The sequence below is a fragment of the Notolepis coatsorum genome (assembly GCF_963971535.1).
Source record: "Notolepis coatsorum genome assembly, chromosome: 5".
Taxonomy (NCBI): domain Eukaryota; kingdom Metazoa; phylum Chordata; class Actinopteri; order Aulopiformes; family Paralepididae; genus Notolepis; species Notolepis coatsorum.
This window is the reverse complement of record NC_140169.1, coordinates 204,934,034-204,959,224: the sequence shown is the minus strand read 5'-3', so window position 1 is coordinate 204,959,224 and position 25,191 is coordinate 204,934,034. Positions and strand designations below refer to the sequence as shown.

At 41.7% G+C, this 25,191-nt stretch overlaps 1 protein-coding gene across 3 annotated transcripts in view; it reads right to left on the bottom strand.

The window, feature by feature from the left end:
• The window catches only part of gsk3ba (glycogen synthase kinase 3 beta-a), a 157,699-nt gene that overhangs the window by 41,063 nt on the left and 91,445 nt on the right, over positions 1 to 25,191 (bottom strand). For all 3 annotated transcript variants that reach the window (XM_084315152.1, XM_084315150.1, XM_084315151.1), the window contains one exon: positions 11,482 to 11,565. In XM_084315152.1, the coding sequence (XP_084171278.1) occupies positions 11,482 to 11,565 (84 nt within the window). The remainder of the gene's footprint in view (positions 1 to 11,481; positions 11,566 to 25,191) is intronic.

Here is a 25,191-nt window from a genome sequence, read left to right as displayed (position 1 = left end):
TCCGACCTCATCTTAAATAACAAACAGCATTGCTTGTTGTAATTAACAAAGGGAGGCAGAGTTGATTTAGCAAAAAAATATATATATATCATTTATATTTTAATATTTTTTAATAAACACATTTTATTTTCATATTCGAATCCCATGCCCATCGAACGAAGCTTCGAAGTATTTAAGACAGCCCTATTAAATGGACTGTTATATCTTATTAAATTGTGGACATTTATTCATTCCCACTTATTAGACACTATTTCTGATGGTAAAATGAGCGTACAAAGCAAAATACAGAATTCTGAAATATTAAAACGGAAAAAACGGAATTTGGAAAAAAATAAAATGGAATTTGGAAAAAAATAAAACGGATTTCATATGGCTCTAGTATAGTGTGGAAGGAGGGTGGGGGGGGGGTTCTGTAGAGGGGGGTATAGTGTGGAAGGAGGGTGGGGGGGTTCTGTAGAGGGGAGGGGGGTATAGTGTGGAAGGAGGGTGGGGGTTCTGTAGAGGGGAGGGGTGTATAGTGTGGAAGGAGGGTGGGGGTTCTGTAGAGGGGAGGGGGGTATAGTGTGGAAGGAGGGTGGGGGGGGGTTCTGTAGAGGGGAGGGGGTGTATAGTGTGGAAGGAGGGTGGGGGGGTTCTGTAGAGGGGAGGGGGGTATAGTGTGGAAGGAGGGTGGGGGTTTCTGTAGAGGGGAGGGGGGTATAGTGTGGAAGGAGGGTGGGGGGGGGGGGTTCTGTAGAGGGGAGGGGGGTATAGTGTGGAAGGAGGGTGGGGGGGGGGTTCTGTAGAGGGGAGGGGTGTATAGTGTGGAAGGAGGGTGGGGGGGGTTCTGTAGAGGGGAGGGGGGTGTATAGTGTGGAAGGAGGGTGGGGGGGGGGTTCTGTTAGGGCTGGGCGATATGGAAAAAAATCACATCGCGATAACGATATGATAATGTTATCATATTTCTCAATATCGATAATTATCGAATTGTTATAAGTATAAAAAAAAAAAAAACATTTTAACAACAGATGTATGTTTATTTTGCAGCAATTCTTTGTCATTGCCGCCATCTTTAGTGTTACATCCCCTCACACTCCAGTTCTCAGGCTGCAGCTGGTTTAAAAGCGAAAGTAAACCGGCTTCTCTGCTGGCTGTGGCTCCAGGGGAGTTGAACAGTTCTGGCTCTGCTAGTTTCTTTTCGATCTTTTTTGGTGGACAAACCACCGGACATGTGCACCGTGACTCGTGACTGGAGTCTAGTTCTGCTAGCACACACAGCCTACTGTGTACAGACGGTTTCAAACTGTATTTTAAATTAGAAAGCAAACTAAATAAAGAGAAAAATAAATCTCAATTTGGTCAGTATTGTCATTTGGACAAGCAAAGCCATTACTTTAAGTTGCAGGCAAGAAAGACAAGTCTGTCCACTGTCTCTGGTTTTAAAACTGCCCTGTTGCAGGTCACAAAAAAAAAAAAAAAAAAAAACGTTTTTTTTTTTTTTTTTCCGATATTTGATATCGATTATTAAAATATATCGCGATATTTATCGTTATCGTTATATCGCCCAGCCCTAGGTTCTGTAGAGGGGAGGGGTGTATAGTGTGGAAGGAGGGTGGGGGGTTTCTGTAGAGGGGAGGGGGGTATAGTGTGGAAGGAGGGTGGGGGGTTTCTGTAGAGAGGAGGGGTGTATAGTGTGGAAGGAGGGTGGGGGTGGGTTGTGGAATGACAGTCATCTCTAAAATGTGTCAACTCAATGCTCAATCACCGATAGTGATCAATATACTGATCTCTAACTATCACTGGTACTCAACTCTAACCATCACAGATACTGCTCCTGAACACAGCACTCTATAACTATCAGCCATGTGTGCAAAAGTCACAGATCCAAACAAAGCATCTCCATGTTCTGACCATGTCTTTCTCACACAGAGGTTAGTATTTTTGTAACATATTTTAGCTTGGAATGGGCTGGATATCAATATCTGACACCTGTATATAATATCCGATATATATATATATATTGTAACAAAGGTAGCAGACAGGGGTAGGTGGAAGGTGCAATATGGTTGTACAAATAATCAAACACACAGTCAAACAGCTTTAGCTCCCCTCTGGACAATGGCCAGGGGCATTTATTTAAACAAAACAGAAAATTAAGAAACAAACAAAAATCATACTGGCTCCCAGTGAAGCACCGAACTGTCTTTGCTATAGTCCAGTCTTTAACTAGGCCGGGCCGCTGTCCGGCTTACCGGCTGTTTAACTCACAGTTTGGTTGTCTCCCAACAGCTCTTCCACTCTCCATTCCAAGACACCCTCTGATGTTCTTGGTCTGTCCTCTTTGAGAGGCATGCTGATTGCTAATTGAAAGACAGCTGTGTGTGTGTCTGCATGTGTGCAGCTGTCAGTCTTCTTCTCTCCATTGGGGGGAGCCAACAGGCAGGAACATAGCATCCATTTATCACCATTCCCCTCAGCCCCTTACATAACCCCCCCCCTTCAGTCCCTGCTTGGGAGAGGCAAATAAGGTCCAGAGGGCATCCCTCCGGGACAGGGCGTCTGCGTTCCCGTGTTTGGCTCCCGACCTGTGGATCACAGAGAAGTCAAACTCTTGCAAGGAAAGAAACCATCTACCGACTCGAGCATTAGTCTCCTTCTTTTTGGACATCCAGACTAGGGGTGCATGGTCAGTTTACGAGAGAGAAATGTCGGCCCACCAGATAATATCTGAGACGCTCCAGTGCCCACTTGATAGCCAGTCCTTCCTTCTCTACCGTAGCATATCCTTGCTCCCTTTGGTTCAGCTTCCTACCGATGTAGAGTACTGGATGTTCCTCACCTCGTATCTCTTGAGAGAGTACGGCTCCTACTCCCACCTCTGACGCATCCGTTTGCACGATCATCTCCTGCGTGAAATCCGGGGTGACCAGAACGGGCCGTGCACAAAGTGCCTCTCTGAGACCCTGGAACGCCTTCTCTGCCTCTTCCGTCCATTCCACCATGAGGGGCTTGGTGGCTTTGGTTAGGTCTGTGAGGAGAGAAACTATAGAGGAGTAGTTAGGGATGAAACGAGTGTAATAGGAGGTAAGTCCCAGGAATGTCTTTACCCATCTCTTAGTTGCTGGTCGGGGCCACTCCTCAATAGACTGAACCTTACGCTCCTGTGGTTTCACATTTCCTCGTCCGATGGTGAAACCCAGGTATTCAGCCTCCTCCAAACCAAGCTTGCACTTCTTTGGATTGGCTGTTAAACCTGCTTTGAGGAGAGCCTCCAATACCGCGGCAAGCCTGTCCAAGTGGCTCTCCCAGTCCTCACTGTGGATTACAACATCATCCAGATATGCAGCTGCATACTCACGGTGAGGTCTCAACACTTTGTCCATTAGCCTTTGGAAGGTGGCTGGGGCTCCATGCAGGCCAAAGGGCAACACTGTGTATTGGTACAGCCCTGTGGGGGTAGCAAACGCAGTCTTCTCCCTGGAGTCAGCTGCTAGAGGCACCTGCCAATACCCCTTGGTTAGATCCAGGGTGCTGATGTACCGGGCCTCCCCCAGCCGGTCAATCAGCTCGTCAACCCTAGGCATGGGATAGGCATCAAATTTAGATATTTCTCACCTTTTCCCTCCGGTATAGTTTCTCATAGAGGGGGCAGTCTCGGCCAACCAGCACCGGGATGGGGAGACAGGGAACCACTCCCACCTTCAGTTCACAGGTACCCTGAGGTGTGGTGAGCTGAACCTTACCCACAGGATATTCCCTGGTATCCCCATGAACACAGGACACAGGTATCGACTCACCAGGTTCCAGCTGGTCAAGGAGATGGGGTTGGACCAGTGAGACTGAACTACCTGAATCCACCAGTGCTCCTGCATCCTTTCCATTTATTTTTACCGGCACCATGTGGGGAGGGGAGCATTCGATGGCCCAACAGGAGTCCAGTAGGTGGCAAGGCCTCCCTGAGCCTCCACCAGCCGAGGCCGCAGTAGGCATGGATTCATCCCTTGTGGGGCAGTCCCAGGTGAGGTGTCCCACCTCTCCACACTCAAAGCACCTCCTCCTATCCCCAAGCACTGGGAACCGTCTGCGTCTCAGCACCTGGTCTTCTCACTCTGGTTCTTTTTCCCACACTCTGGCCTTCTCTGGGACTTTCCTGTCCCAGAGCTGTGTGTGACAGCTGTGTGTGTGTCTGCATGTGTGCAGCTGTCAGTCTTCTTCTCTCCATTGGGGGGAGCCATTGATCACCATTCCCCTCAGCCCCTTACAATATATATATATATATATATATATATATATATATATATATATATATATATATATATATATATATATATATATATATATATATATATATTAACTGAATTGAATGCATTTTCTATTCTATATTCTATTTTAAATAACTGAATCTTCACTAATGATGAATTTATCTTTATATTTAGGCAATAGTAATTTTAGTAGTAATTCTTCTCTGCATTATTATCATCAACTATCCAGTTTTTTTATAGTGTAATTTTGGCTACTTAAAGTCATTGAATGTACAGCGAGAAAGGGAGAGAGAGAAAGAGAGAGGGAAAGGGTCTTGGCCCCACCCATTGCTCACTGGAGATGGACTATCTCCGCAAAAACTAAACTTAAAGTCGCCCAGAGGACCACTCCGCTATGAGCCGCCCGGGGTTAGTTTAACTGTTTTGGGACCAGCTTAGTTAGCGTTAGTGGCTCACGTTAGTTTACGTTTTTAACGTGACATGGGCATACAGGGATGGTGAGGATGCAAAGCATGTGTTGGACATTACTTGTGTGCACTGGCTCACACACAAACAGTGTGGTGTTTTCTTTTTTTGTATTTTATTTTTTTATTATTTTTTAAACAAACACATAAACAAACATGACAACACACAATAGGATATACAAATACACATATGCTCCAGCTCGTACCCCCCTCTCCCGGACCCCCCATTGGATAATCCAACCATTATAATTTGTTCCTAACCAGACACTACCATTATATGCTGGCTTTTATTCTCTCCACCACTTCTAACCACATTGCCATTTTGGATTCATTGAGACCCAAAATTCTAGCTGTTGATATTTCTTGATAAATCACATCGAGATATGTAAGAACCCAGACCTTACGGCACATTTTTTCCGGTTGAAACCATCGTGATGCTATCAGCTTTTTAGCCACTGTGATACCGGATAAAACCAATCTCTTTAGCTGTGGAGGTACTGCATGCTCAAAGACATCATTCAGCAGTAATACAGAGGGGTGTACAGGTATATCCAGAGTTAAGAGATTTGACAATTGCTGGGTCACTTCTTTCCAAAATATCTTAACTGGTGGGCAGTCCCAGTACATGTGCATAAATGTCCCTTCGTCCCCATTTGTACATAAGGAGCATTTGGAGTCTTGTTTAAGACCCATTTTGTTCAGTCTTATAGGAGTTAAGTATGTCCTGTGAATATAGTTAAGATTGATTTGTTGATGGTCCGGGTTCCTTGATGCAAGGCGTACATTTGCCCAGGCTTCTTGCCAGTCAAAGTCTATCTCCAGGTCTGGTATATCCCTCCTCCAGACTGAGTCTAGATGTAGGGTTTCATACGAGGCCGTTAGTAATTGATGATAAAAATCTGAAACAAAACCTCTCGATGTCTCTCTTTCATAGAAGAATTTGTGGTATCTGTGGTGTACAGTTGGTATCCTTAATGGAACACCGTGAGCCTTCAAACATGCCAATAACTGTGCGTAAAAATAATATGAGGACTTGGTGAGATTAAATTTTTTGCATATCTCATCAAAACTACAAAAACCCTGTTTGTTGAAAACGTCTCCTAATGTGTGTATGCCTTGCTTTTCCCATCTAGGGAATCTTATAGGTTGTTTTCCAATCAAGAGTGCATTGTTATTGAATAAGGGAGTATGATTATGCCATTTATGTGGGATAGAGTCTTTTTTTTGTGTTTCACGCCATATCCGGATTGCATGAGTGATTATGGGGCCAAATTTCCGTTCGCATTGCTTAATTGATAATTTGGTGTACACTATGTCCTTCAGCCTGTGTGGAGCTACTATATTTTCTTCTAAATTTCTCCAGGATACTGATGCTTGGGGATCAAACCATGTTGTCAGTGGTCTTAAAGTGTATGCCTTAAAATAGTGGTGGAAATCTGGAAATGCCATACCACCGTCTGCTTTGTTTCTCTGTGCGGTGGATCTTTTTATACGTGGTGGTTTGTTATTCCAAATAAATTTGTATGTGGAGGAGTGTAATTCTTTCCAGTAACCCTTTGGAGGGGGTAACGGTAGCATTGAGCTGAAGAAGTTGATTCTAGGTAGGACGTCCATCTTAATTATTGATATCCGTGCTTGTACTGAGTTTTTAAGTTTTGACCACCTGACAAGGTCGTATTTGATTTTGTTTTGGATTTTTATGTAATTGTGCTTCACCGTTTGGCTTATGGTAGGGAATATTTCAACTCCCAAACATCTAAAGTGTTTTACCATCGGTATCTCTTCTGGGAGGGTTATATTTCTTTTTGCAGGGGCGTTAAGTGGGAGGAAGGCCGACTTCGGCCAATTTATCCTAAATCCCGATAAATCTCCAAATTCCTCAATCAACTTGAGAAGATGAGGCAATGCGGTGTTGGGGTTTTGCATGAACAGTATTACGTCGTCCGCATATAAACTAATTTTGTGTTGTGTGCCCTTGATTACGATTGGTTCTATGGATTGGGATTGTCTTATATATTGTGCTAAAGGCTCTAATGATAAATCGAATAGTCCGGGACTAAGGGGGCAACCCTGTCTGGAAGACCGTGATACTGGAAAGATTTCGGAGGTGATTGTACCTGTTGTAATCATGGCCGATGGGTCTTTGTATAATACTTTAATCATATCAATGAATCCTTTTCCTAACCCCATCCTTTCTAATACTGCCCATAGATACGACCATTCCAACCTGTCAAAAGCTTTCATTGCATCCAGGGACAGCATCGCCTTAGGTGTGTTGTCTTCCTTGTTAGCATCTAGTACGTGTAGTAATCGTCTTATGTTATCAGTGATCAGGCGGCCTCTTATGAAGCCTGTTTGGTCCGGATGAATTAAAGACGTCATATGCTTTTGTAGTCTGATGGCTAATACCTTAGAGTACAGTTTGATATCGGTTCCGAGGAGGCTTAAAGGTCTGTAACTACCGCACTCGGTGGGGTCTTTGTCTTTTTTGAGGAGGACTGTTATGAGTGCAATATTGTCATTCTTATGGAAGTTCCCCTCCTTGACGGAGTATAAAATCATATTTAGTAATAAGGGTCCAATTATGTCCCAACACGAGAGGTACATTTCTGGTGGGATACCGTCTCTTCCAGGGGCCCTTCCACTTTGCATTTCAGATATGGCCTCCCTAAGTTCATCTAGTGTGATCGGTGTTTCTAACTGTTTAGCGTCATCCTCTGAAAGTTTAGGGAGGTTAATTTGATTAAGATATGTGTCCATCTTGTTTTGATCGAAGGTCGTTTCTGATTTGTATAAGTTGGAGTAAAATTCTTTGAATGTCGTGTTTATTTCTTTGGGTTCTGTAACAAGTCCTTGTTGTGCTCTAATGGTAGTTATATCTGCAAATTTTGCGTTGACTCTTAGTCGCATAGCTAATAGGTGACTTGGTTTGGAACCTTGGGAGTACTGCTGTTGTCTTGTGCTACGTATTTGCAATTCAGATTGTTGTCTGTATATGGCGTTAATCTCTTTTTTTAGTATATTGACTTGATTTTCCAGTTGAACCGAGTTGTTGTATTGCAAAGAATTAAATAACGTTGAGTAAAGTGTTTCCAGTTCAGCCAGTTTTGAGCATCGATTCTTGCGTATTTGGGAGGAAAAGCTATCAGTGAAATCCTTGATCATTCCCTTTGTCGACATCCATAATATTCTGGGGTCCTGCACCGAATTCACATTTATCCGTAGGAATACCGTAAGAGCTTCTTTGATTTGTGTAATGAATTCCTTGTTATTAAGCAACATCGTGTTAAATCGCCATCTTGGGGCTCGGGATGATAGTATACCAAATGTTCCTTTTAAGAGTAAATAACAGTGATCAGACAATGCATTGGGTATCATTTCCACATCGTAGTTATCAAATAGTCTCGGGGTTGTGAAAACGTAATCTATTCTGGATAATGTATTATGTCTCGCAGATCGACAAGAGTACTTCCGGGTCATGGGGTTGAGTGATCGCCATAAGTCATTTACACCTGTAATCTTCGACCAATCCTTTAATGCATTAGATGCATTTTTTTGTTCATTGGAAAAGGAGGGGTTTGATTTGTCCATCCTTGGGTTCCAAATGGCATTAAAATCCGCACCGATTATAAATGAGTATTCGGGAAGGTCTAACATTGCTCTGGTAAGTGTAGTGAAGAAACTAACTTCGTATAAATTTGGGGCGTATACCGCTACCAACGCTATTTTTCTGTTCTTATGTAAAATCTTAGCTATAGTTATCCGACCATCTGCATCAGACCATACTCCCTTCAATTCAATATTCAACTTCCGTCTAACGACTATGGCTACTCCCCGAGTTCTCGTTCCAAAGGAAGAGTGACTGATGTTATGATATGTGTTGTCCGCTAACATATCTATGTCTTTCTCTAAAATGTGCGTTTCGCTTAGCAGAGCTATGTCCACCTGTTCTTTTTTCATCAGTGTGAGCACGCTTTTTCGTTTGTGTTGTTTATTTATTCCACCAGTGTTCCATATCATTATGTTCAAACTAGCCATAATCTATACATGTTGTTGTATGGTTGTTGGTAATGCAATATTTTTTTGACGCTTCTATTGAGGCTAATGTGGGCAGGTCTCTAAATGGCTGGAATAAGGGGGAGGTGAACGGAGGGGGGAGGGGGTGAAGTACATAAAACAAAATAACCCTAACGTCTTGCACAGACGGGTTACACATAAAACACATATGGCCCATCCCTAATGGATGGGCTAAAATGATTAACAGAGCATACAAACAATAACCCAAGGCCACTCCATTCAAACCCATTAGCCCAAGGGTCTGGGTGAGTAGCCCAACGTTAACCGCATTTCCCTAGCCAAAGATGAGGGAAAATATAATATAATAATATGAGAGAGAGAGAGAGAGAGAGAGAGAGAGAGAGAGAAATAGAGAGAGAAAGAGAGAGAGAGAGAGAGAGAGAGAGAGAGAGAGAGAGAGAGAGAGAGAGAGAGAGAGAGAATCAAACATTGACCTGAAAGAGAGGGTGGAGAGATAAGAAGGAAAAATTAAATAAATGAATTGGAACAAACAAACAAATGGAATGGATATGAGATTGAGAAGAAAAGAAAAGCACAAGAGATAAATGAAAAGAAAGGAAGACTTGCATCTGCAGCATTCTGCATGCAGTGTCCTACGTGTATTCAGTCAGGTCCCGGGTAGTCATAGCAACGAGGACGCCTTGGTGATGATGACGTCATCTTCAAGCGTCATTGTTTACAGCAGCTCAGGAAGCACGCTGGATACTTGGAGTCAGTATCTCCTCCTGAGCGTCATGAAAGACGTTTTCGTCGCCTCCACTCAGCCAGTATGTAATACGGGGATTCCTGTACATAGTTCCATCAATATAAAGTTTATCCATGAACATACGAGCATTCCGTTTGTTTTTCCTCGCATCCGCCATGACCGGGTAGAGCAGCCTGCGTCTACTCATGATCTCTGCCGGGAACTGGTCACTGATGGAATATTTGGATCCTTTCAACTCTCTTCCGTTGGACATAATAGCAGATTTCATCTTTGAATCGATGACTTTGGCCACGATGGGACGGGGCCTCTGCTGGTCGACTTTGGCTTTCCCCAGGCGATGGACTCTTGAAAAGCGGATAGCTTCGGTTTCAGCCGACTTCATTTTCAGGTTATCTGACAGGAATAACCTAAAAAGTTCCTCGGATCTCTGGTGAGTTTCATTTTTAGTTTCAGGAAGACCGTGAATTATTAAGTTGTCTCTCATGCTTCTACATTGTAGGTGAAGAATGTTATTAGCCATGTTGAAATTTTCTTTTTGGAGATTACCCGTCAGATGTTGTAATTTGTTTACGTCGATCCTGAGTGAGGCATTGTCTGCCTTTAGCACCTCGATGAGTGAGTTGTTGTACTCCACAGAAGCTTTTAACTCCTTGACATTGTTTGTCAGCTGTTCGAGTAGATCAAGCTTCTGGAGTTGATGTTTAATAGATGTTAAAGACTCACGGATGTCGCTGGTTGGGTCATCCGCATCACTCGAGCCCAGCTCACTTCGGGTGCGTTTGGTATCGGGTTTGGTGCCCGCCATAGCGTTTTCTTTATAAAACGCGTCAATATAGGCTTCCAGTCCCTCCACCGTCTCGTTAACAGGTGAATCCAGGTTGGAAAAAGTTCAGTTTATCTCTGATCAAAGCATATATAATGGCATTTTAAAGGGAAGTTTGGCACGGGGTGCAGCTCAGCACTTCAATCAGCAGCCATCTTGTTTCCCCTTTTCATGAGAGTGCCCTCTCCCAGTGTGGTGTTTTCTAGGGCTGTCTTAAATACTTCGAAGCTTCGTTCGATGGCATGAGCTTCAAACATTAAAAAATAAATCGAAGTGTAAAAAGAATTAAATTATTATTATTATTATTATTATTATTTTTGCCTCCAAGGGAATATCCCTTGGAGTTATACACAACGGCGACACCACACAAAATTAATTCCTTGAAAACAGCATTGTTTTAACAAGGTGCTTAAAAAGTCCTTGAAATTCAGATCAACCATTCACATTGAACATTTTGTTCATCCATGATAAAATTATTCTGAATCAAGAAATCGAATTTCTTGTATTTAAAGTGCAACTAATTGTCGGAAATTGGTTTTAAGCCATAAATATTGGATCTATAAGATGTTTCTATAAAAAAAAGCATTTAAAAGTGAATTGTATCCTTTTAAATGCCCTTTTTTAAATGAAAAATAGTGCTTGGAAAGGTACTTGAAAGTCCTTGAATTTCATTTTGCAATGTCTGTGGGAACCCCAGAAATGACAATTGCGCGTCATTGGAATTCAGATTATTTTCTACCTGGTCAGATCACCAAGTAGAGCGTATGGGATACACTGGACCTATACAGATATATATCTGTATAATATCGGACACCTGTATCTATATCTGTATGATACCCCCCCCACAGCTCTCCTCAGCACGAGGTTCCATGAGCATCGTGGGAGGATTCCTAACTGCAGTGTCATGGGATATGGACCTGTGCGTGTGTGTGTGTGTGTGTGTGTGTGTGTGTGTGTGTCTGGGCTCAGCTGTAGACCTTACAGCATGTGAGAGAGGGTGTGTCTGAGCTGAGCATGTGCCCAGTTTGTGAGCTAGTTGAGTGACATGCTGCAGTCTCGTCGTCTACAGGGTCAGACTGGCTCCACACTGGCAGACAGACAGAAAAACAGACGGACATGTCTGGCAGACAGACAGAAAGACATACTGGCAAACAGACAGACAGAACCAACCTTGTCTCCACTGGAGTAGAAGAAGTAACGCAGACGGACGATGTTGCAGTGGTCCAACTTCCTCATGATCTGAAGCTCACGGTTCTATTGAGAGAAAGAGAGAGAGAGAGAGAGAGAGAGAGAGAGAGAGAGAGAGAGAACCTGTTATGATGAGACCGTACTGTACACCGTACTGTCCTCTACTCCCTGTACACACATGACTGCGTAGCACAGCGGAACAACAACACCATCATCAAATTTGCTGATGACACAGTAGTGGTGGGCCTGATCTCTGCCAACGACGAAAGGGCCTACCTGGAAGAGGTAGAGAACCTGTCACAGTGGTGTCAGGAGAACTGCCTCTCCCTGAACGTCATCAAAACAAAAGAGATGATTGTGGACTTCAGGAGGTCGGGGGTCAAGGACTACAGCCCCCTCAGCATCGACGGGGCACCGGTTGAGAGAGTGAACAGTTTCAAGTACCTCGGAGCCCACATATCCGAGGACTTGACATGGACCACACACATTGACAGTGTTGTGAAGAAGGCACGACAACGCCTCTACTTCCTCAGGCGCCTAAGGAAGTTCCAAGTCAGTCAGAAGATCCTTAGGAACTTCTACTCATGTACAATAGAGAGCATCCTGACCGGCAACATCACCTCCTGGTTTGGGAATAGCACTGCACAAGACCGTAGCAGACTACAAAGAGTGACACGTTCAGCCGAACGCACAATTGGAGGGGGGCTTCCCACCCTCCAGAACATTTACAACAAGCGGTGCAAGGGGAAGGCTAAGAGAATTATTAAGGACTCGAGCCACCCGAACAACTGCCTCTTTGAACTGCTGCGGTCAGGCAAGCGATACCGGAGTCTTAAGGTGAGCACAGAAAGACTCAGAAGAAGCTTCTATCCCCAGGCCATCAGGCTGCTAAACAAACAATAATCACTATGCAACAACCATCAAATGCACACAGCACACACACCCACACGCACTCAAACAAACAACACACTGCAGCACCCACTCTCCACACTTTAGATCACACAAACACACTTACACTTTATATTTATTGATAAAGGATTTGCACTACAACTCGTACACCTACTGTGAATTGTACCTAAATTGCACCTCGTCCCATTTCTCCATTTCTGCCTTGCACTATATAGTATTGTATATTAGTACACTGCACAGTATTGTATATTGTATGGTAACTACGTCTATTCTGCATCGAACATTGTACATATGTCTAAACTGAACACTGTGACCTCATTTTTTTTTTACTTCTAATTTGACTATGTTATTTTATTTCATACTTATCTTGTCATGCACAGTCTCTGGAGCGCAACAGTAAGAAGCATTTTGTACAAAAGTATTCTGTACTTCTGTATGACAACTATTAAAGAAACTTGAAACTTGAAACTACACACAGACGCAGCACTGAACGGTGTGCTCCAGTGGGTAGAGCATGGCTCGGTGGTTAGATTCCCAGCAGCACTAAAACTGTATTCTCCCGTGAGGCTCTCTGGATAAAAGCGTCAACTTAATGGAGTGTAAATGTTAAATGGAGTGTTATATGTTACCATCAAACCCTCTGAAAATAGAAGAGAAACAGAAGCACAGGGACACGTTACACACCCAGGAGGGTCAGCATTTCAGGTCAAACAGGACGAAGGATTAAAGGGATAGTTCAGATTTTTGGAACGCTTTTGAGGTGATGAAATCACTGCACCCAGGCAGCAGTGGTTCGGCAAAATAATGTCCGAGTATATATCTGCTTAGAAAAACGAAAATGTCTAATTATAATTTTTTTTCTCCATGTGGTAAATACACAGGTCACAACATGTTTACAGGAACGTTTTGGAGTTGTATTTGCAGTGTATTTCGTGACTGTTGGGAACTAGGCTACACTGGCACACCTACTTCCAGTGAATGACGCTAAGCTAGGCTAACGGTGCGGCTGTTCCCTAAGCCTAATGCATGCACAGAGAAGAAAAGGGTATGTATCTGCTCGTCTAACTCCAGGGTTGATGGCAAATAGGCTAATTTCCCCAAAAGTTGGTGTGTTCCTTTAAGTAAAATCTTTAGTGTTACGGATTTTCCCAGTGTGCAGTGCTCCATCTCCTCTTGATATAGGCCCAATCCTAACCCCCCCCCCCCCCTTCCGTTTCTCTAGTGATATGTATATTTTTGTACGTATCCCATTTGGTTGTTGCAGGACTTGTCATGAACACCTTTGGGGACAAATACTGAATTGCGTGTCGCTTTTTTCTATCCCGCTTTTCCCCAGATGCATACCGTTCCAAAAATTATGAAACTATTTCCACTGCTCCAAATCAAGACAAAATTAATGGTATCTTTTGATGGCGGACACAATGGTTATGTCAGTTTAACAATCAACAATGTGTGGTTCTAGTTGTTTTATAAGATGTCAAATAAATGTTATAATTGTGTGTTTTATTGTCTTTTTCCATGTTATACTGTTATGTTATGTAGGGCTACCCAGCAATGCCCTGAACAGGCTACAATACATCCAAAATTCTGCTGTTAGGGTTCTCACCCACACCAAGTCCTGGCACCACATCACCCCCACCCTCATCCACTGGCTTCCAGTCAAGTCCCGCTCAAGATCCTCCTCATCACCAACAAATCCCTTCACTCCTTTGCCCCCGGTACCTAGCTGACCTCCTCCATCCCTCCATCCCGCCCCGGAGACTGCAGTCCTCTGACTCCGGTCTCCTCTCCATCCCCACCACCAACCTGCGGACTGTAGGTCCCAGAGCCTTCTCTGTTGCCGCACCCACCCTCTGGAACTCACTCCCTCCTAACATCCGTAGTGCTACATCCCTGCACTTCAACTCAAAACCCACCTCTTCACCAAATTTGTAAATGACTCTGCCTGATTTCCCTCTTTTCTTTTTCTTTTCTTTTTAGTTACGTTGTTCCGTGATCCCCTTCCCCTAGCTGCCCCCTCCTGTTAAGCGCCTTGGGTCTCTTTAAATGCGCTATATAAAGCAAAGATATTGTTATTATTATGTGTTTAAACCCAGTTACAGTTATCTTTGTGTTTTAACCATGAGTGTGAGTTTTATTTGAAATAACCACCTCAGCCTTGGTTTTTAATGCAACAAGATTTGCCGACTTCTGGTTGGACAGTCGGTATCGATTTGGAACACTTCCTATTTACCATTTTTTAAGAACCCTGAGCAGTAAACAGATTTCACCAATTGTACATCATAACCAGCTAGTGTTTCAGTCACTCTTTTGCATTTTGAGAAATCACAACCGATGTGCTTGAGACAAAGGCAGCATACAGAACATGTTCACATATAGAACAACATTAAAATAACATAAAAACAAGATCGTGAGAGCACAGTGTACAAAAAAATTGAGAAAATGTCTTCACATTTCAATGAAAACAGACAATATTAAAAACATGAGGACTCCATGGCAAGAAGATGTCCAATCTTTCATTTAAAATGATCAATTCCAACGAGGGACTCTAGCTTCAAATCACCACAAGAGAAAACATAAAACCTAGCATGACGACATATGTTCTAGTTTTACTACTGATGATGTAACGGGGGTGTCCCATTTCCTTGTAGCTCCATTCTGAAGGGCCACTACCCAGTCAAGGGCACTCCAAAACTAGGGGTAGGGCCAAGGGAAGGGAATTGGGATTTGGCCCATAGTCTCTGATGATACTATATATGATAAGTATTAATATAATGCCCAGATCCTCTGTTCCCGTTATGGGATGTCACATGTAAAAATCACAAGTGATGATGATGATGACGACTGATGAAGATAATGACAACAAACTAACTAACCTACTAGCTGCTTGACTGCCTAGCTAACAGTGACTGTTTGACTAACTGGCTGACTTTTTAGCTGATGACTTGGCAGAGTGAGTCATTATCTAGTCGTTTAATTAGCTGAGTGAGTGAGTAGCTGCCTGGATGTATAGTTAACTCAGAGAGACTGACAAGCTTCAACAAGGTAGTTTGTTGATAGACTGGCTAACTGACCAAACAGCTCCACCCCACTATGTGGGTCTGTGCCGGGCTGGCTGACTGACTAATTGATTGAGTGAGTGAGTGATTAGCTGAATAACTAATCAGCTGACTGGCTGAATTGCATGTGTGTTATACGTGTTCAGATGTGGGTCATGCTGACCCGACTAGCTGAGGCCTCACTGGGTGAAGAAGCCATGTGCTCACCACTGCTCCGCCACTTCATAACCGGCTGACCGTGTGACTGTCTGAGTGGCTAATTAACCGACAGTCTGACTGGCTGTTTGGAGTGTCTCTGACTGGCTGTTTGGAGTGTCTATTATTTGGGTCAGGCTGTGGGCTGCCGGTTCTCCACTGCTTCATACAGATTTAATCCTCTACTCTAATTTTTCAGCTGTGCAGACTGTGCCGTCGTCCATTGATGACATCACAGCAGCACATGCAGAACCTTTGTCTGAAAATCCCTGCAGTATGATATTTTCAGTACAGAGGTTTAAGTATTCTTAAATAGCCCATTTGATTTTACAGTTTAATATTTTAGTTTTCATGGTCTATTTACAAACATTTGCATGTTTATTATGATCAAAGCCTGGTCAGTACAGCTGCACAGGCTGTGTGTGCAGCAGGTCAGACTCATTTTTGACTCCCGTCTCTTTAAATGCAAATGAGCTGCTGCTTCCCACGTCCGAGCGTGCACCACATTCCGATCAAACTGTCAAACTAGGCGTAGCAGATCAAAGGTGAATGAAGATCCAGCTATTGCATATCCTATTTCTCACCTAAAATGCTGTCTATGTGTTTGTTCCGTTATCCCTGATAACCGATGATGGTAAAATTACCAAAACATAATTTTTTTTACATAAACCCTTTCTCCTCTGCATTTAATTCATCCTAACTAGTTAGGAGCAGTGGGCAGCTCACAGTTCTAATACCAGTAGCTTGGTCAAGGACAGTGGCAACGGTATGTACCTACCTACCTAGCATGCATGTCTTTATAACGCTGTGGGAAGAAACCGAGAATACCCAGAAACATGGCTGGGCAATTCATCGATTTCAATTACGATTTTGTCTTCCAACGATCATGGACCATGAAGACAAGATAATCGAGACACACAGATTAATCAGTCATTATGGTCAGTATTTGTGAACACGCACCACTCTCTCCTAAAGCTAGACATCGGAGAGAGAACCTTCAGATTGGCTTTGTGGCAAAAAAAATTAATAATCTAACCCTAACTAACCTCACTTGACCTAATAAACTAACCTACACTGTAGCACTCAACACTTTGATGAACATTGCTACTCAGCTGATAGAGTTGTGCCCTTCCTGATGACTTGTCGTACAGAACTTGTAAGTCGCTTTGGATAAAAGCGTCAGCTAAATGACTAAATGTAAATGTGAATGGATGTAAAATCTGAAGGATAAACAACTAACAAAGTAAACATCAGAGGCTATACAGTCCTCACCATCGGCCACGCCCCTACCACACCCCCAGTGACATTATGCTCTGCTGTGGCTCCCCATGGTGTGTGTGTGTGTGCCAACGCCCTCTCAGCGGGTGGGGGGCAGGGTGTAACCTACAGCATGTGTGTTTCTATATGCATGACTCCATATGCGTGTGTGTGTGTGTGTGTGTGTGTGTGTGTGTGTGTGTGTGTGTGTGTGTGTGTGTGTGTGAGATTGAGTGAGTGAGTGAGTGAGTGAGCGAGCGAGCGTGGGGAGCAGCAATATGAAGCTCCACTTTACTGCAGTCTGCTGACCTGTCATACTATACTACTAGAGAGAGGGAGAGAGAGATAGAGAGAGATAGAGAGAGAGAGAGAGAGAGAGAGAGAGAGAGAGAGAGAGAGAGAGAGAGAGAGAGAGAGAGAGATAGAAAGAGAGAGGGAGAGACAGATACAGAGAAAGAGAGGGAGAGAGACATCAATACGCTGTTAGGGCTGCTAGTATATTCATCTTCCATGCTGACAACACTCCTGTGTGTTTTAGATGTTATTGATAACTAGGCTCAGCATCATCTGACCCCTAGCTGACCTTTAACCCCTTACCAGCAGACAGTCAATAAACAATGGATTAAACTTAATAGTATTTTGTGACAAAGTGCGTGTGTGTGTATGTGTTTGTCGTTCCTGTGTGTGTGTGTGTTTGTACATCCATTTTCCTACAGGGTGGTGATATGTGATCCTCAGATGGGAGTGGAGACCTATCCCAGCATGCACTGGGAACACCAAGGATCTCACACACACACACACACACACACACACACACACACACACACACACACACACACACACACACACACACACACACACACACACACACACACACACACACACACACACACACACACACACACACACACACACACACACACACACACACACACACACACACACACACACACACACACACACACACACACACACACACACACACACACACACACACACACACACACACAGTGACGTAGAGGAGGGAGAATCCATAAAACCTAGTTGTGTGATATCTTTTACTTGGCAATATATCGTCTCGTGGCAGATGCCATCTTCTTTTTGCTGCAATAAAAATGATTGGAATGAGGTGAATAGACTGCGTCATCTTATTAGATACAACAGATGATGTATATATATATATATTTATTGCAGTTGTGAAAAGTTTTCCGTTGGAGAGATCATTTGCAGTTGAATAAAAGGTTAAGAAAATCACACTATAACACAATATATCGCAAAACTATCGTATCGTGACTTAACTATTGTGATAATATTGTATGGTGGGGCCTCTGGTCACTGTGTACCGTGATGTAACCGGATTAGAGCTGAAATGATTCCTCAAGTAACTCGAGTTAGCCTACTCCATTACAAAAAAAATCATCGGCTTTGCCTCGAGGCCCGATTTAACCCACAGCTCACATGGACAATAATTACTGTTGCACAACGTGAAGAGGTTTCAGGGGCGGGTTGCAAAATGGAAGAAGATAAGAGAAAATAGCGACGAGTCAAGAGAGACGGGCCCTGGAAAACACCAGGAATTGTCAAAAGTTTGGGATAATTTCAAGCTGAAAGACTCTGTACAGTGTGTCTATTGTAGAATTGAACTAGCCGACCACAATAGCATCCAGGGTACACATCCTGTCACACAGAGCGGAGCGACTCAAGGTAACGTTGTCATTAGCATTTAACGTAAATATATAATGTCGTGATTGCCAATGGAAAAATTATGGTTGAAATGATCCAAGTTGCTTCAGATTTTTTTCTTCTTCTTATTTTCTCTTTTGTATACCGTATTTACTACTTAGGAAAAAAAAATTCTTATCCGATTAATCAATGGAATAACGGGTAGAATACTCGATTACTAAAATAATCGATGCAGCCGTAAACCTGATACTGTAGTCAGCTGCATTATAATGTAACCTGATACTGTAGTCAGCTGCATTATAATGTAACCTGATACTGTAGTCAGCATCATAATGTAACCTGATACTGTAGTCAGCATCATAATGTAACCTGATACTGTAGTCAGCTGCATCATAATGTAACCTGATACTGTAGTCAGCTGTATCATAATGTAACCTGATACTGTAGTCAGCTGTATCATAATGTAACCTGATACTGTAGTCAGCTGCATCATAATGTAACCTGATACTGTAGTCAGCTGTATCATAATGTAACCTGATACTGTAGTCAGCTGCATCATAATGTAACCTGATACTGTAGTCAGCTGTATCATAATGTAACCTGATACTGTAGTCAGCTGCATCATAATGTAACCTGATACTGTAGTCAGCTGCATCATAATGTAACCTGATACTGTAGTCAGCTGTATCATAATGTAACCTGATACTGTAGTCAGCTGCATCATAATGTAACCTGATACTGTAGTCAGCATCATAATGTAACCTGATACTGTAGTCAGCTGTATCATAATGTAACCTGATACTGTAGTCAGCTGTATCATAATGTAACCTGATACTGTAGTCAGCTGCATCATAATGTAACCTGATACTGTAGTCAGCTGCATCATAATGTAACCTGATACTGTAGTCAGCTGCATCATAATGTAACCTGATACTGTAGTCAGCTGTATCATAATGTAACCTGATACTGTAGTCAGCTGTATCATAATGTAACCTGATACTGTAGTCAGCTGTATCATAATGTAACCTGATACTGTAGTCAGCTGCATCATAATGTAACCTGATACTGTAGTCAGCTGTATCATAATGTAACCTGATACTGTAGTCAGCTGTATCATAATGTAACATGATACTGTAGTCAGCTGCATCATAATGTAACCTGATACTGTAGTCAGCATCATAATGTAACCTGATACTGTAGTCAGCTGCATCATAATGTAACCTGATACTGTAGTCAGCTGCATCATAATGTAACCTGATACTGTAGTCAGCTGTATCATAATGTAACCTGATACTGTAGTCAGCTGTATCATAATGTAACCTGATACTGTAGTCAGCATCATAATGTAACCTGATACTGTAGTCAGCTGCATCATAATGTAACCTGATACTGTAGTCAGCATCATAATGTAACATGATACTGTAGTCAGCTGTATCATAATGTAACCTGATACTGTAGTCAGCATCATAATGTAACATGATACTGTAGTCAGCTGCATCATAATGTAACCTGATACTGTAGTCAGCTGCATCATAATGTAACCTGATACTGTAGTCAGCTGTATCATAATGTAACCTGATACTGTAGTCAGCTGTATCATAATGTAACCTGATACTGTAGTCAGCTGCATCATAATGTAACCTGATACTGTAGTCAGCTGCATCATAATGTAACCTGATACTGTAGTCAGCTGTATCATAATGTAACCTGATACTGTAGTCAGCTGTATCATAATGTAACCTGATACTGTAGTCAGCTGTATCATAATGTAACCTGATACTGTAGTCAGCTGCATCATAATGTAACCTGATACTGTAGTCAGCTGTATCATAATGTAACCTGATACTGTAGTCAGCTGTATCATAATGTAACCTGATACTGTAGTCAGCATCATAATGTAACCTGATACTGTAGTCAGCATCATAATGTAACATGATACTGTAGTCAGCTGTATCATAATGTAACCTGATACTGTAGTCAGCATCATAATGTAACCTGATACTGTAGTCAGCATCATAATGTAACCTGATACTGTAGTCAGCTGCATCATAATGTAACCTGATACTGTAGTCAGCATCATAATGTAACCTGATACTGTAGTCAGCATCATAATGTAACCTGATACTGTAGTCAGCTGCATCATAATGTAACCTGATACTGTAGTCAGCTGCATCATAATGTAACCTGATACTGTAGTCAGCATCATAATGTAACCTGATACTGTAGTCAGCTGCATCATAATGTAACCTGATACTGTAGTCAGCTGCATCATAATGTAACCTGATACTGTAGTCAGCTGCATCATAATGTAACCTGATACTGTAGTCAGCTGCATCATAATGTAACCTGATACTGTAGTCAGCTGCATCATAATGTAACCTGATACTGTAGTCAGCTGCATCATAATGTAACCTGATACTGTAGTCAGCATCATAATGTAACCTGATACTGTAGTCAGCTGTATCATAATGTAACCTGATACTGTAGTCAGCTGCATCATAATGTAACCTGATACTGTAGTCAGCTGTATCATAATGTAACCTGATACTGTAGTCAGCATCATAATGTAACCTGATACTGTAGTCAGCATCATAATGTAACCTGATACTGTAGTCAGCAGCATCATAATGTAACCTGATACTGTAGTCAGCTGCATCATAATGTAACCTGATACTGTAGTCAGCTGTATCATAATGTAACCTGATACTGTAGTCAGCTGTATCATAATGTAACCTGATACTGTAGTCAGCATCATAATGTAACCTGATACTGTAGTCAGCTGCATCATAATGTAACCTGATACTGTAGTCAGCATCATAATGTAACCTGATACTGTAGTCAGCATCATAATGTAACCTGATACTGTAGTCAGCTGCATCATAATGTAACCTGATACTGTAGTCAGCTGCATCATAATGTAACCTGATACTGTAGTCAGCTGCATCATAATGTAACCTGATACTGTAGTCAGCTGCATCATAATGTAACCTGATACTGTAGTCAGCATCATAATGTAACCTGATACTGTAGTCAGCTGCATCATAATGTAACCTGATACTGTAGTCAGCATCATAATGTAACCTGATACTGTAGTCAGCATCATAATGTAACCTGATACTGTAGTCAGCTGTATCATAATGTAACCTGATACTGTAGTCAGCTGTATCATAATGTAACCTGATACTGTAGTCAGCTGCATCATAATGTAACCTGATACTGTAGTCAGCATCATAATGTAACCTGATACTGTAGTCAGCTGCATCATAATGTAACCTGATACTGTAGTCAGCTGTATCATAATGTAACCTGATACTGTAGTCAGCTGCATCATAATGTAACCTGATACTGTAGTCAGCTGCATCATAATGTAACCTGATACTGTAGTCAGCTGTATCATAATGTAACCTGATACTGTAGTCAGCATCATAATGTAACCTGATACTGTAGTCAGCTGCATCATAATGTAACCTGATACTGTAGTCAGCTGTATCATAATGTAACCTGATACTGTAGTCAGCTGTATCATAATGTAACCTGATACTGTAGTCAGCTGTATCATAATGTAACCTGATACTGTAGTCAGCATCATAATGTAACCTGATACTGTAGTCAGCTGTATCATAATGTAACCTGATACTGTAGTCAGCTGTATCATAATGTAACCTGATACTGTAGTCAGCTGTATCATAATGTAACCTGATACTGTAGTCAGCTGTATCATAATGTAACCTGATACTGTAGTCAGCTGTATCATAATGTAACCTGATACTGTAGTCAGCATCATAATGTAACCTGATACTGTAGTCAGCTGTATCATAATGTAACCTGATACTGTAGTCAGCTGTATCATAATGTAACCTGATACTGTAGTCAGCTGTATCATAATGTAACCTGATACTGTAGTCAGCTGTATCATAATGTAACCTGATACTGTAGTCAGCTGTATCATAATGTAACCTGATACTGTAGTCAGCTGCATCATAATGTAACCTGATACTGTAGTCAGCTGCATCATAATGTAACCTGATACTGTAGTCAGCTGTATCATAATGTAACCTGATACTGTAGTCAGCTGTATCATAATGTAACCTGATACTGTAGTCAGCTGTATCATAATGTAACCTGATAATGTAACCTGATACTGTAGTCAGCTGCATCATAATGTAACCTGATACTGTAGTCAGCATCATAATGTAACCTGATACTGTAGTCAGCTGCATCATAATGTAACCTGATACTGTAGTCAGCTGCATCATAATGTAACCTGATACTGTAGTCAGCTGTATCATAATGTAACCTGATACTGTAGTCAGCTGCATCATAATGTAACCTGATACTGTAGTCAGCTGCATCATAATGTAACCTGATACTGTAGTCAGCTGTATCATAATGTAACCTGATACTGTAGTCAGCTGTATCATAATGTAACATGATACTGTAGTCAGCATCATAATGTAACCTGATACTGTAGTCAGCTGTATCATAATGTAACCTGATACTGTAGTCAGCTGTATCATAATGTAACCTGATACTGTAGTCAGCTGTATCATAATGTAACCTGATACTGTAGTCAGCTGTATCATAATGTAACCTGATACTGTAGTCAGCTGTATCATAATGTAACCTGATACTGTAGTCAGCTGTATCATAATGTAACCTGATACTGTAGTCAGCTGTATCATAATGTAACCTGATACTGTAGTCAGCTGCATCATAATGTAACCTGATACTGTAGTCAGCTGCATCATAATGTAACCTGATACTGTAGTCAGCTGTATCATAATGTAACCTGATACTGTAGTCAGCATCATAATGTAACCTGATACTGTAGTCAGCTGTATCATAATGTAACCTGATACTGTAGTCAGCTGCATCATAATGTAACCTGATACTGTAGTCAGCTGCATCATAATGTAACCTGATACTGTAGTCAGCTGTATCATAATGTAACCTGATACTGTAGTCAGCTGCATCATAATGTAACCTGATACTGTAGTCAGCTGCATCATAATGTAACCTGATACTGTAGTCAGCTGTATCATAATGTAACCTGATACTGTAGTCAGCATCATAATGTAACCTGATACTGTAGTCAGCTGCATCATAATGTAACCTGATACTGTAGTCAGCTGTATCATAATGTAACCTGATACTGTAGTCAGCTGTATCATAATGTAACCTGATACTGTAGTCAGCATCATAATGTAACCTGATACTGTAGTCAGCTGCATCATAATGTAACCTGATACTGTAGTCAGCATCATAATGTAACCTGATACTGTAGTCAGCTGTATCATAATGTAACCTGATACTGTAGTCAGCTGCATCATAATGTAACCTGATACTGTAGTCAGCTGCATCATAATGTAACCTGATACTGTAGTCAGCTGTATCATAATGTAACCTGATACTGTAGTCAGCTGCATCATAATGTAACCTGATACTGTAGTCAGCATCATAATGTAACCTGATACTGTAGTCAGCTGTATCATAATGTAACCTGATACTGTAGTCAGCTGTATCATAATGTAACCTGATACTGTAGTCAGCTGCATCATAATGTAACCTGATACTGTAGTCAGCTGCATCATAATGTAACCTGATACTGTAGTCAGCATCATAATGTAACCTGATACTGTAGTCAGCATCATAATGTAACCTGATACTGTAGTCAGCTGTACCGACTATGGGACCTGTGAGTATCAGTGTGTGTATGTATGTAGAGCCATATGAAATCCGCGATCACGGAATCGCGGACGGAATCGCGGAATTAAGCAATAAAAATGGAATCAACTGTAAAAAAAAAAAAAAGAAAAAAAAAATAATGTTGTGGGACTTGTACAGCACTTTGTTCAACTTTGTCAGTGCTGTAAAGTTTAAACCTTTTTAAATCTTAGACAAACAAAACACTTTGCTTTCATGAAATATTGTAAGCCATCATTTGAGGCTTTATAAAAGCAGCACAATGAACACAAATCTGTCAGTGCAGAGTCCGACCTAATCTTAAATAACAAACAGCATTGCTTGTTGTAATTAACAAAGAGAGGCGGTGTTGATTTTGCAAAAAAATATATATATATCATTTATATTTTTTAATAATCACATTTTATTTTCATATTCGAATCCCATGCCCATCGAACGAAGCTTCGAAGTATTTAAGACAGCCCTATTAAATGGACTGTTATATCTTATTAAATTGTGGACATTTATTCATTCCCACTTATTAGACACTATTTCTGATGGTAAAATGAGCATACAAAGCAAAATACAGAATTCTGAAATATTAAAACGGAAAAAACGGAATTTGGAAAAATATAAAATGGAATTTTGAAAAAAATAAAACGGATTTCATATGGCTCTATAATGTATGCATCATGTGAGGAGGCTTAGTGATCATTCAACACATTATTTGTAACAACTCATTCGCAGAGAGAGGGGAGGGGGGGGGGGGGGGGGGAGGTTTAGGTTTTATTTAGTTTACAGTTGAATTACATTATAAGACAGCAGTCCCTATGAGACAAGAATTTATATTTTTCAATTAACACAACACAAGGAAGAAGGAAGAAGAAAGAAGAAGGAAGCTGGCTGC